The 14065-nt window shown below is 40.3% G+C and overlaps 1 protein-coding gene across 3 annotated transcripts in view; it reads left to right on the forward strand.

Moving 5' to 3' along the window:
• The window catches only part of elmo1 (engulfment and cell motility 1 (ced-12 homolog, C. elegans)), a 147953-nt gene extending 135650 nt beyond the window's left edge, over positions 1 to 12303 (forward strand). For 2 of the 3 annotated variants that reach the window (XM_042505984.1, XM_042505983.1), the window contains exons 19-22: positions 5116 to 5223; positions 5646 to 5728; positions 9190 to 9267; positions 10819 to 12303. In XM_042505984.1, the coding sequence (XP_042361918.1) occupies positions 5116 to 5223; positions 5646 to 5728; positions 9190 to 9267; positions 10819 to 11019 (470 nt within the window). In that variant the 3' untranslated portion in view covers positions 11020 to 12303. Of the gene's footprint in view, positions 1 to 5115; positions 5224 to 5645; positions 5729 to 6103; positions 6489 to 9189; positions 9268 to 10818 lie in introns of those variants that run through there. The other variant, XM_042505985.1, reaches the window with a different exon arrangement.
• The last annotated feature ends 1762 nt before the right edge of the window (positions 12304 to 14065 follow it).

The raw sequence follows: 14065 nt of genomic DNA on the forward strand, positions 1-14065 counted from the left end.
CTCACATTACCTGATAATCTGGTATGTAATCGACACCAATCAAGTTCCCAGGCCAGATATGTCCTCCGATTGTCGGGAGGAATGTAGCAGAGATAAGTCAGCCTAAAACTCCTGCAGCCTGAGCCCAGTTATAGGAGTGTTTTTTTTTTATAACACTTTATTCATAGAGATGCTTTCAGTTTATCAGATAAGCCATTAACGTAATATAGAACCTGAAGGTACAAATATGAACAGAAATGTAAAGAGAAATGGAAGCAAAAGAAAGGGAAACGGACAGGTCACACAACAAAACGAAACTTTTGCATTGTAGTGCATTTAAGCACATACAGGACAGACCGCTTATAGAGTCATAGGTTCATAGTTCTAGGCAGATTCTAGGTTCTCCATTAAGAGATTTTGTAAAACCTCTTAATGGAGCCATTTAGGGGGCACTTATTTTTTCTAGCTTGATGTTCTTTGATCCATTGGCTGTGCGATGGAGGGGTTACATCCTTCCATTTATACTGGTGCTCTTTTGACTTGATTCAGTGTCAGCATTGATAGTTTTCCTCTTCAATGATACAGTGGAGGAGAGTGGAAGAAGGATATTAAGTGAATACCCAACAGCCAGCTCAGATAAGAGCATATTCGAATCATTCGGCCTAATATCGTGTTTCACACTTGCTGCCACTTGAGAGAAAGGAGGGAGGACAGAGAGAGGAGTAGCAGCATTTAGCCTGTATAATACACTGCTCCTCGGTCAAAGAGGATTTAATCCAGTTGAGACCTGATCGCTTCACTCTTGTGTCCTCCCTCTTGCCCTTTTCCTCACCTCTCTCTGTCTACACATACAAACACGTGAATTAAAAAATAATAAAAAAAAACACAGTGACAAGCCCAGGTTGTGAGTCGGTTTGTTGTTATTGCATTACTGCCATCAGCTTCCCTGCAGGAATACTTCCAATAAGTCAAATCTAATTGAGCACAACCAGGTGGAGTTTTTTCTTATGAACACCATTACATTTTGGCATTTGATCACGATTTGTCTTGGCAGCTGTCATACAGATGTTGTCAAAGCTAGATAATAAAAAAAAACTGGAGAAAAACTGAAAACAAATGTAGGAAGAAGATAAAAAAAAGATTGAAAAGATGTTGCAGGACAGATGTTCAGGTGGCTAGCATCGCCCAGATCGGATGTCCAATCGTCTCCGCTGCGTACGGTTGGCTGACTTATGCTGGTCTGACTTTACTGGGCGAGAAGCTGTGAAAAGTCTCATCTTACCGTATCAAACTTGTTACTTCAGAGATCCTAGATTCCTTGTCGAAGAAACTGAGGACACACACACACACACACTAAACACAGAAATAAAAGCATTCTACATTCAGGAGCAGTACGCCCGCACATAGTCGTATATGAAGCAGTTCATGAGCCTCACTGGATTTAATTTAGCACACTAGCCTGTAGGGTTACACTGACTTTAATCTGCTGCAACAGCACCCCGACTGTAGTGAAGTCGTCTGCCTGCTACAAGTTAGCTGTAGCTGTCTTTGCATCTGAAGACTTAAAGGCGTCAAGGACATTCTCAACAAGACTTCCTTTTATTTTGGTTTGCTTGTATTTTTCCTATTATGCATGTTTGAATGTATACCACTCTCAGTTGTTCCCCTCACTCCCATCTCTCTTCCCTGTAACCCATGCATCTATTCCTCCTTCTTATCCCTGAGCCTTTGTTCTCATGCTGCTACTTATATGCAGTATAACCATTTGTATATCCAATGCAAAGAGCCTTTTGTCTTGCAGAACTTAGGCGAGCTGAACAAGAATAAATTGAGCCCTATAGCAATTTTAATTTCACTTGGGGATCACGTGAAACCAGATGTTAAATCAGAAGCAGGGTGTTGCATACGTAATACGGAAACTTGGTTTATTAATGTCATTTTTTTCTTTTCTTTTGCGCTCAGACAAACTTCTACAATACGTATACTTATTAATCTACTGTTATGTGTCATGTCCTATCTTTTTTTACATACAAAAAAACGTGCTACCCTTCCTCCCTCCTTCTCCCACTTCTCCCTCAGCATCTTGTACGAATATTTCAAAGTCCTCCAGCCTGCAGGGACTCAAGTACCCACATCAAATATTAATTTGGCTGACTTCAGTGCAGATGACTCTTCTCTCTACCTTCCGAAGTGCCATTCTGCCCATTACAAGGGGGGTGCTTCTCTGTAAAAGCTCAGGTTGATGGTGTTGTGAAGTTTGGAAGAAAAAGTACTACTTGTACTGTCTTTTAAGTGCAGGTACTGGCAGGTAATGTCACTTGGGGCTCAGCAGAGTGTACCTTGTGTAAACGCTGCACTAAAGCAAAAGTAAACTTAGTATTTGGCCTGATTTTGCTGAATCTTATTGTATCATTTTCCCATGTTCTGACAACTAAATCAGATTAAGAAAATACATTATCCACAAAGTGATAATTTGTCCATCATATACTCACCCTGTGTTACCTTGAATTTGAGAACTCTTCTTTATTTTCCCTTCATTTTTCTTGCTTGCCCCCACCGTGAACGAGGAATCCAAAAATGGAGAAAATTCCTGATGAATTGCAGTAAAAGGGTTCACGTTAAGCTACAGCAAAACTATATCAAAACATCTGTTTACAAACTCTCACACAACGTGTACAGTATAATCCAAGTCTCATTTATCCAGTCGTATGCTCAGTACAACTGGATAATTGCGCTTCTCCTATGCAGAAGCTTTAGATGGTATGGTTTTAGTAAAAATGCACGTGTTTGGGAAGAATTGATAGTGCGACTGGATAAATGAGACTTGAATTGTACTGCTCAGGTTGTGTGGGAGTTTTTAAACAGATGTACTGTAAAGTTTGCTGTTGTTAGAGCTGGCCCCTTATGACTTCAATTCATCAAGACTTTTGGATTTGTCCTTCACAGTAGAAGCATGCAAGGAAAAAACTTTTTCTTCAAAAAGTCAATGTACAAGTGATCATTTTATGGTAGTACTCCTTCAAGGCAATTATAGTGTAAATGATACAAAAAGTATGTTCAGTCCAAGATAGAGATACAGCGTCTTGAAGCCAAAGGAGGAACATATGCGCTTGTGTGTAGACATGCATAAACGCACAAATCAGTCACGCTATCAGTTAAGCTGAACATTTGATTGCATCGTCTCCAAAAATGCCCCTCCACTCGCAGCCGCCGCACACATATCTAGTCGCTCCCCATGGACTGGTGCCACTCTGCACCAGCCTGGCAGCGCCAACTGTCTATTTTCAGCAATTAGGATTTGGACTGTACCACCCATGCACACGCCAGACAGGCCTCCCCAGTCTGTGCCCGCTCACTGCCAGCGCAGCTCCGTGCCCACCTTGGCAGGAAACCACTAAAGAACACCACGCTGGCCGCAGAGGCTGTCCGCAGAGGCTTGCTGCAGAGGAGCGCTTTATAGACGCAGCTGGTAGTTACAGGCTGCTGGAGGATTACACATCACAGCAGCCAGGAGAAGAGCACTTAACTTGATCAGCAATTATGTATTATTGAGCATTTGATGTCTTACTCTAATTCTGTCCAGCTTTTAACAACAAAACTAATAATGTTATACTAAAACCTGTTTCAAGAGCTTTCTTACTTTGGTGTAGGTGAAACAAAGTATTCAGTGGCATTTTGTTGCAGCACTACTTGTCTCAAGGCTTAAAAACATGCCTCAAAACTGCTTTTCATTTTAGCAGGTGTATATAGAGGTCATGTAGCTATTTCTGTTGTAGAAATGATACAGCTAGGTGAAATTCAAAGTTATACTATGCTGGATTGTCCAGGAAAAAAATGCATAGACTCATACAGAAGTAATGACTCTCAATGATCACTTATGACCCACTAAAAGTGTTGGGCAGTGTATTTTTCTGCAGACACTCTGCCCACTGTATTTTTTTATTTTCTTTTTATTCCCTGTGCTTGGGACTTTAATGAGCGTGTTCCAACAGCAGCAGTCAGGTAAAGCCAAGGTTTTGTTTTTATTGTCACTTCAGTTTTTATTTACGTTCTTTGATGAGTCAGACGTTGGGTAAAGAAAAACAAGCACTTCAAAATAAACAATACAACCATTGAAAAAAAACAGCAACATTAATAAATATCATCAAATATACATACGATAACAAAGTGCATCAACATTTATTAATACATACTAGATCCAGTGTCACATATATACTCAACTTTGAGTGACATAAATTAAAAGAATAAAAAATAGAATAGATAAGAGCCTTCTTCCCCTAGCATATTATAGGCACCTATTTCCATCTTAATTCAAAAAAAGATCCCAAACATGACCAAAAAATTCCCTTTGTTAGGTTGTGGCTTTATAAACAGGTAGCAACCAAGAGACAGGCATCCAAGAGACACAGTGTGGAAAAAGTACACATGTAAAGAGGCAAAATGCCAAACAAGAGTGAAACTGGGGTTGGCTTTTACTTCCACTTTTGCATATGAGCATGTTTACAAACTGTAAAAATGGTCATATAAGTGTATCTTCTTCTTTATACTTGGTCTCAAAAGTAGACGTGATGTGTGTCAAAGTTTCATTTTTGTGTATTTAAGTGCAAATTCTAATCACTGTTACCTTGATTATTTAAAATTAAATCATGTTGAAATGTCTAAAACCTTTCCCGTTTTTTCATTAAATAATCTTAGTCCTAGTTGGTGCTTCCTGTAGGTAGAATAGGCATCTGCTGAGGACCTGGTCAAAATAGATGTCATCAGTTCACAGTTAAGGTTTCGTCTTTGCCTCATTTGAGCCAGAGAAAAGCACTCTGGATGTCTTTGTCCTGTGATCTTAACTTGAGTGTGTGGATTGTTGTTGGATCATTATTAAAATAATGAAGGCCAACTGTCTGTATTGCTGTCCATCAGGAGCCCTCCCCTCATGCAGAGCATTATTGCCCATCTGTGGATTTTCCTCAAGGCTTTTTTCTCTTTTTGTCACAGATTTTTTTACCATGCTAATTTTCTCTCCTGTTGATGACTCATGCGATCCCATATGATGTCTTCTGCCAGCCACTGACTTATTTCATAACTCCTCTAAATCTGTCTCTCTGTTTCTCTCTCTCTCTCTCTCCTCATGTGTTCGTCTAGATAAGTTTTGGTATTGCCGTCTTTCTCCGAACCATAAAGTCCTGCACTATGGGGATTTGGAAGAGAGCCCTCAGGGTGAAGTGCCCCACGACTCATTACAGGACAAACGTGAGTGTTAAATGAAATTATTGATGTCTTTATCAACTATTGTAACACTGTCTGTATTTTTATTGCAGCTCACCAAGTTCATTCAAATATATATTTTCTCCAGTACAAGTCTACAGTCCCTGTCCTCGCTGAAGCACCAAAACACAGTGTGGGCAGTGACAAGCGACTGTCATTGACACTGACTGCTGCTGGCTTTAAAAATCAGTGTTAACATCAGTTCGCACAGTGACAGATCTGTGGAGAAAATGTAAAGTTTAAGTCACTTGAATAAACCACCCACCCATCTGGGATGACACAGTTGTCACAAGGATGTTGTTGCTTTTGCTGTTGTTGTTGTTGTTGTTGTTGTTGTTGTTGTTGTTGTTGTTGTTGTTGTTGTTGTTGTTGTTGTTGTTGTGAACTCCCTTCTGTCCTCTCTGCAGTGCCTGTGGCTGATATCAAAGCTGTTATCACCGGCAAAGACTGTCCTCACATGAAGGAGAAGGGAGCCCTGAAGCAAAACAAGGTGCGTGCGTGTGTGTGTGTGTGTGTGCATGCATGCATGTGTGTGTGTTTGTGCATTTTCGTGTGCACACGCCTGTGTACACGTGCATATGTGTGGGTGGGTGGGTGTGTATCCAGGCGAGAGAATGTGTTTCTGTGTGCGTGATAGTTGCATAACACGATGTCAGTTACATAATTTTGCTTTGGGAAATAACACAATAACTTGCGTCTCAATGCTCAGCACAGAGACGTATCCACCAGCGGTTTTGTTGCAGGAAAAAAATTGGCAGAATAGCCCTTTAGCTGCAGACACAAATGGCAAAAGAGCTGAAAACATGCCGCCGTCTTTTCTTTGCTGTATAAATTTGAAAGTAACACATCGGCATGCCCTCTGCAGAGCCTTAACCAGGATGAAAGAGCCGTCTTGTCTGCGTCTGTGTACACATCAGCCCTTCCTCTCCTGCACTTTGCCTCTGCAAACCTTCGCCCCCCCACCCACGGGACCCTGATATATTGGATGTTGGATAAATAGCCTTGAAGACAAAGGAGCACGCCTCCTCTCTGCTTTGTCTCCTTTATTACCTTGTCGATAAGCGCAGGTCTAGGAGGATGACCCGAGGGGGGTCTGCGGGCCGTCTAGCAGGCCTGTCCCAGCCTTGTGAATGAGAACACAAGCACATTTCATTACTCACTGTTACAAGGCCAGCCAAAGTCACCTCTACGGGCTTTGGAACAGAGCTGGCATGGGGACCATTTGTGGGACACTGAGACAGAGGCGGGTGGGTGAGGTGGCAGGCAGTGTTTTCTGACTACATTTCCAAAATTCATACAGATATATACATCATAAGCTGTTCCACATCATTTAATTTCAAATGTATGCCATACACATATATCTAAATGTGTAGTCAGGGCCATATTTACCTTCAGACACTCCCTGTGCCTCTAGGTATGCATGTTATTTAACTAAGAGGAGTAATGACCCAGAAGTGCAGTTTGCCTGTCATCTGTGTGGCATTTTGCATCTCATTACTGAAGCACATCCTTCTGCTTTATGTGCTGTGCATGCATTTAAAGGGAGGATCGCCCAAATGACTGGAGGATATGTGATAAGTGTGGATGATTGTGTGTTCTGCTGTATTTAATGCAATTTGCAATGGGTCCGATTTGTGTGGAAAATCCTCTGCATCTAAAGAGCAGGTGCAGATTTGTGCAGCAGGGAATAGAAGATTTAATTAAGCAGTATTTTACTGAAATCTCTTTTAATAGAGAAACCACTGCAAGAAAGGGGAGGGGGACTTAATTGGTTCATAAACAAACAAAAAATAGTTTAAAAAAAAGAAAATTTATAAATAAGCGCCATCATTTTATTACACAGAATAAAGCGCATTGTGGCCATAAAGTTGAACTGCTAACAAGGCTGATGATGCACTGGAGGGATTACACTTATTTCATTCATGAATTTGGTTGCAGTTTTCTTGTGACTCTGAGGAGACTTTGGTATCATCTACATCCACCATCTCTTTTTTAGGGCTGCAAGATATGCAAAAAATGTTGTGATTTTAGTGAGAATGGTAATTTTTACATTTCATTTTCACTGGGAAAAAAAATACAAAAATGATTATGTGATTTTTGCTGGGGTCTGTAACAAACAAACATGTTCTGTTAGGCTGGGGCCTCTGTAGCTCCACAATGCTTCATTTATAAAAGTATGTTTTGTAATACTATACTAAAACTATTTTGACATAAAAACAATTGCAGCTACTGCATTTTTGGTGTTTCACTTGGCTATATTGCTATTTCGTTAATATATTCCTAATTATTTGTTTGTAGCCAAGCTAGTGGCATGGCTGTAGGGAGGAGAATGTCATCGGGACTGAAATATCTAAATGTCTCTTTCATGGATTGTTAAAAAAATTCGTACAGACATTCATTGTCCCCACAGGATGAACTGTAATGATTTTTTGTGATCCCAAAATGTTGATTTTGACATATAACTTTATTACACTACTGCTACACTCCTGCAAAACTGATGAAATGATGTTCGACTAAAATGTTAGCATCGAGAGGGTGAGCATGTTAGCATGCTGATGTTAGCATTAACTCAAAGGACCAGTGTGCCTGAGTACAGCTTCAGAGAGCTGTTAGCATGACCGTAGACTCTTGGGCTACGTTCAGACTGCATGCAAATCAGATTTGTGTTTGTTGAAGCATGAAAAATGAAGGTCCGTCTTCTCGCCATTGGAAAAATGATGCTTTCTAGTTGCGGTTATTTATTTAAATTTATTTCAGCGTCTGTCCACGGACTGTTGTTCTCAATGTTGTCCTCTTGCGCGCTCTGCTAGCAGCAGCATGGATCCTGCTCAGCTCTCCGTCACTCTGGATTTGACATCATCACTGTGTCACGTTGAAAGATACTGTGAAATCCTATTTGAGTGGCCAGAGTGTCCGCGCTGAGACAAATCTGTAGAAATATGATTGGATTCAAATTTTAAACCACCTACAAATGTGGTTTAGATCTGATTTGCAAAAATCGCATTTCATATGGTCTCAAGCTGTCCAGACCTTTAAAAATCAATCTGGGTTCGCTGTGAATATGCCAAAAGACAGACTTGAGCTGGCAGGGTGAACATGGCCTTAGTCTGAAATATAACCTTTGGTTTCCTTTAAGGTTTTTCATTCTCTAGTACTTATTTTAAGGCTTTGAATTAAATCTCTCACAGTATTGTTTTGATAGACGTTTCCATGAATAAAAAATATGCATTGAGTAGTAAATGTCCAAATAAGTGTTCGTCAAATTGAATTTGGCCGTATGAATGTTTTTGAACTCCCATCAATTCAGTAATAAGTATCTGTTTCAGCATCACTACATCTTTTCTTTTCTCAGCCTCCTGATCTGAGACAAATCCCACCACTGAGCTAAAGCTCTCCCTCACAGAGTGCACCAAGGCTGCAGTCTCACTCTCTGACTGTGTAATTACCTGCTGCCGTAGTAAATCAGACGCTAATTTCACGCAGATTGCAAGCAAGCGTTTAATGAATTGATTTTATGTATACAAATGTGGCTGTCAGTGTACCTGTTCTGTCCTCACACTGCATTCAGTTCATTTCCTTCAGTTAGACCGTAGTGGATTTTGAGGGAATGCACCCGAAATCATATCACATCATATTCCCAGCCTCCCCAGGCATTTTTCGATGTCTGGTGTCTGAGGGCATCCCAGGTATTCGTCTCTTTGAGCTCCACCTCACTGATACCCGATGAGTTGATGTGCAGCTGATGTAAGAGATGGTGACAAGACGTGAGGAGGAGAGGGAGATTGCATAGGTATGAAGATATTGTGGTGTAAATCTCACCTGTTCTGCACTCTTTTTTTCTTTAATCTCTCCATCCCACCTCCTCCACTCTGTCACTGCCTGTATCTACGGCTCTGTCTCTGCACCGTCCCCCCCCCCCCATCTCTGCCTTTCACTGTGTCCTCTCTCCAGGAGGTGTTAGAGCTGGCCTTCTCTGTCCTCTATGAGTCGGACGAATATTTAAACTTTATTGCTCCTGACAAGCATGAGGTAAGCCAGCAGCAGCGGCGGCCCAGCGGCTGTTGACAATGTCTGACAGAATGAGCATGTGTGATCACACAAAGAGACAGGCTTTGCTTCAGTATACAAGTGTAGTGTGGATGCAAGTGTAGGAGTCAAATATGTACTGCAAACTATCACTATGTTCAAGTGGTTCATTTAAAACAAACACAGAAGACTAAATGTTTGTGTATTAGTTTCAGCAATGTCAAAATAACACACATTTAAAACAAATTTAAAAGGAAAATGTGGAAAATGCTGTGTCACTTTAATGGTATGCATTCAGAGCGATTGAAAATTTGCACTTTTGAATAGGGGATATGAATAAAATAACTTGTCATGGTAAATGTGTAAATGTAGCTTGCAATATCAATATTTATCATTCAATGTAATGGAATTTAGATTGCACTTGTCTTGTGGTGCTTTAAGGACCAAATAAAAAAACATTTCAAATACTCAACAGCAATGTCTCTTTCCAGAAATCATCACCCGGTTATTCAAGATGATCCACAGACCTTGTTGTGAGCAGTTTCATGTAGGAACTTCTTCTCATGGTCACGACGCGTGTGACAGCACAAGATGTGAATGTTAATGGCATCCTCTTCAGCTGAGTTGTAATGTTAGCTAGCTCTGTGGCGCTAGATGAGCTAGCAGTAGATGCACACCTCCTTCTGCTTAGTGAAAGGTTTGAACAGTTCCTACATGAAACTTCTCACAGCGAGGTCTGTGATTATCTTAAATAACCGGTTCATGATTTTTTGAAAGTAACATTGCTGTCGAGTTATTTTGGGTTTTCTTTGGCGCTCAAGCCAAGTTGCATCTGTTTCCATTATGTTCCAATCTAGACTGATAAACAGCACTGAAGGTAAACGGAAAAATATACAATATGGGGGTGAAGAGTCCCTTAGACCTTTATGGGCAATTACTCCAATACACTAGCGTGATCATTTCCAGCAAATTTACTGTTTGATGGTGTATATGTCATCATAGCACCCAAATATTTTTGCATATACAGTAGCTTGGATTTACACCTTTTTTTGGACTTGTCTCACCTAACTTAAGACTCAACTTGTAGTTTACCTCAAAAACTTTTTCAAAACAGCTCTGCTTATAAACTACAATGCATTTTTAACTTGCTAGATAGAAAGTGTTCTTGTTTTTCATAGATTATGGTGTAATATTCCACATTTCAAACAGAGATCTAATACTTAAAGACTACCTCTAAGGATTCACATTGTGCTTTGACGCCAGAAACTTTTTAGACATTTTTTTTAAGCATAGAAGTTAGAATTTAGGACAAGAGAGAACACAGTGTCCTGGCTGTATTTCTCCTGAGTCACAGTGTACACAAACTTTTCTCCCTTGGTGGTTAGCATCTTTTATGCCTGCATGCCTCTGTAGCAGGTGGAGTCTGTACGCTGCCAACGCACTCCTTTGGAAAAACACATCATGCTTAACTTTAGTTTGGAGATTTTGGGATTATTAAGTTTGTGGGTGTGATTTGATTTCATCTTGGATCTCCCGCTATCCATGTCTTTGCAGTACTGCGTGTGGACAGATGGTCTTAACGCCCTCCTGGGTAAAGAGATGACCAGCGATTACACCAAATCTGACATGGACACCCTGCTCTCCATGGAGATGAAGCTCCGCCTCTTAGATCTAGAGAACATCCAGATTCCCGAGGCCCCGCCCCCGATTCCCAAAGAACCTAGCAACTATGACTTTGTTTACGACTGTAACTAGACGAACGACCCCACGAGCCCGAATCCACCCAGCACCTACTGTACTCACTGGACCAATCCCCTTTTCTTATAAACTGGAACAAAAACAAATAAAACCATATGATATAAAACATGAACTGTGATTGAAAGAAAAAGGATTTATTGAAATATTTTCCTCTTGCTTCTTGCTAGACCTTTATGAGAGAGAAATCGGTGCGTATTGATAGGCTCGCTGCACTTGAGGGGACTCGGGTTCGATGCAGAGTCATCAGGTCATGGAGAAGAGAAACCAGGAAGTATTTTCTTGGCCTGTCGTCGGTCGTCCTGCGTCTTTTTCCTCACTCTCCTCCTGTGTCTGATGTTTTGAGACATTCACTTCCTCTTCTTCTTGACTGCAGCGCCCGCTGTCATTTTGCTTGAAGATTGGTGTAGACAAATGCTTAGAAATTCAGCTTCCTTGTTGTCTTCTTTTTAAGTTTACTTTATTATTTTTCCTCAGGGCTTTTGTGGGGGGAGGGATGATGGTCGTGTAGTTCAGGAGCAGGGAGGGACAGAGTTTCGTGTTTTGTCGTCACCTCTCCCCCGCAGTATTTCCTGTCACATTCTCACTTACAGTATTTGTGGCAGCTAAATGTTTTTCAAGAGGCTGAAAAGGAAGATTGAAGTTCATTTTAAGAGAAATACTTAATAAAAATAGTCTCTTATATCTGCTCTGTCCTGCTACACATATACTGAAGACTGTTAGAATAAGTAGATCCTCAAAAATCAAGGCACTGTACTACAGTAAAAAGCCTTTCTTTTAAATATTCTAATGTTAATGTTGCTATCCCACCGCTGCTTATTGCATATTGTACACACCTACACAGTGGCTTTGCCAAAAACAACCGTAAAAGCACCACCGTTGTGAAACACACACTCGTCTCTCCCTCATTTGAGTCTCTCTCGTTGTAATGACTGCTGTACACAACATTCCTAAGCAATATTTGAGCTTTTTTTTGTTCATCATTTGTAAGATGGTCATAATTTAGGGATTTTAAATTGTGAAACTGCCTAGTAGTTGGTGATATAAAGAGGATGTTAGTGTTTTTGGTAAAGGGAAGTTGTCTTTTTTTGTGTTTTCAGGACTATATGGCCACAAAATTGGAAATTTATGTATTTTTTTAATTTAAAAACAGATCATGGTTGTTATTTCTAGTATGATTTATATATTTTCCCCTTCCTATTTAATACCTTCAGATGTTTTTTCTTTAGATTTTTTCAAAGCCCCTCAAAACTGCTGTTTACATTAAAGATTTAAGAACTGTAACTACCTCTTCCTGCTCTTCCTTTCTTCATTCATCAACATCAACTTCATTCTCAACCACACGCACTGAAAGGATCATATGGGTGTTTTGCACATCCAGGTGAAGGGCTATTACTTAATTAAGAACAGCAAACCTGCTACGTGGTCTGATTTTCACTACTGGTCTCATGGTTCTTGTTATATTGTTGACTTTGTGTTTTTGTTTTTGTTATGTGTTCATGTTACTTGTGTTCTGTTTCCAGTTTTATTTTGTAGTATCTGTCCTCTTGTGTCATGTCTGGTTTTACTTCCTGTCTTTGTGTTTCCCTGATTATGTATCAGTCTCTTTGTCCTTCCTTGTTAGAGTCTTCTCTGCACACCTCTTCTGTTTTTGTCGTGTTTGCTCCACCATCGTGTTCCCTGCTTCACCTTCATTTGTTAGCTAATCCCTGTGTTTCCCTTCTGTTCGCTGTGTCCACCGTCCTCAGTTGTGTGCCATTGTCTTCTTGATTTAGTGCCCTGTGTGTGTGTGTGTGTGTGTGTGTGTTTGGTGTGATCCCCTTTGTTCTTTGTCAGTTCATCTGTAAGCCTTGCCGTTATCCTCGTGGTGATCCTCTGTGTTGTTTTGCTCCTGTCTTCACCCAGGTTCTTCTCCGTGATCCTGGTTTATTCCAGTTTGGGTTATTTGTACTGTGTGTTTTTGGTAACCTGCTTTTTTTGTTGTTGGGTTTTTTATTTTTGTTTGCATTTAAAGCTCGCTTTTGTTTGCATACCTGTCCGCTTTTTTTTTGTTTTCTGCATTTCAGTCCTCATCCAAACTCACACCATGACAGTTGGGTTCCACTATATTAGGTCATTTGTGATGATTCATCTCCCACATAGACTTGAGTGGACCATAAACTGTTTATAAAGATGGGCAACACGTCTCCACTTTGTCCCATTGTACAAACATAAAACCAAAATATCATGGAAACTTCCATCCTGTGCTGCTGCGGTCATTTACATGCCTAGATCCTGCCCATACACCTGCACAACTCGCACACCAGTCACACCAGTTGACACAGAGCTGCTATGAGATCACACCCCCTTTGTATAGCATCAAATAACTATTTAAAACCAAACTTAAAAGAAAATCAAACTCTTGAACAAACATAAGTGTTATTAGAATGACCCCAAATGAGTAAAACCATCTTAAGGAAAAATGTGTTGGGAAGGAAAAACGTGTTGTTTGATTGTTTTGCTTTGGCATCTGCTAACATGGAGAGGGTGGGATTTATGACCTTTACTGCACCCAGTCACCAGGAGTTGATCAAGATGTTTTGGCTTCACTTCTGCCTTCAGGGTTTTCACAGTCCCATAGGAAGTGTGCCAGGCTTTAAAGCCAATTTTTGTAGTGTCCAAACAGTTGAAAAACAACTTTACAAATTGCAATTTGGGTTAAAATAAATGGCAGACTTCTCTTATGTGCTCATGTTGTCCATCTTTATATACAGTCTATGGTGTGAACACTTTAACAGTTGTCAATTGTTTTCATAGAAAAGCCATTGAAACATAATTAACGAAGACTTACTAAAGTAACGGCATTTTTTATCATCTGCCTGTTCACGTCTCTCACCCTGTGCAATTACCTTCCACATCTGTTTGTCCTGATTTCAAGCAACACACATTCATTATTATAAATCATAACTAGTCAAAGCCAGATGTTGAAAACATCTACTCAATTAAAAAAAAAAATCTACACATATAGACATTATTTTATCCACTGCTAATAAGAACTATGCCAGTC

This window comes from Plectropomus leopardus, chromosome 18, assembly GCF_008729295.1.
Source record: "Plectropomus leopardus isolate mb chromosome 18, YSFRI_Pleo_2.0, whole genome shotgun sequence".
NCBI lineage: Eukaryota > Metazoa > Chordata > Actinopteri > Perciformes > Serranidae > Plectropomus > Plectropomus leopardus.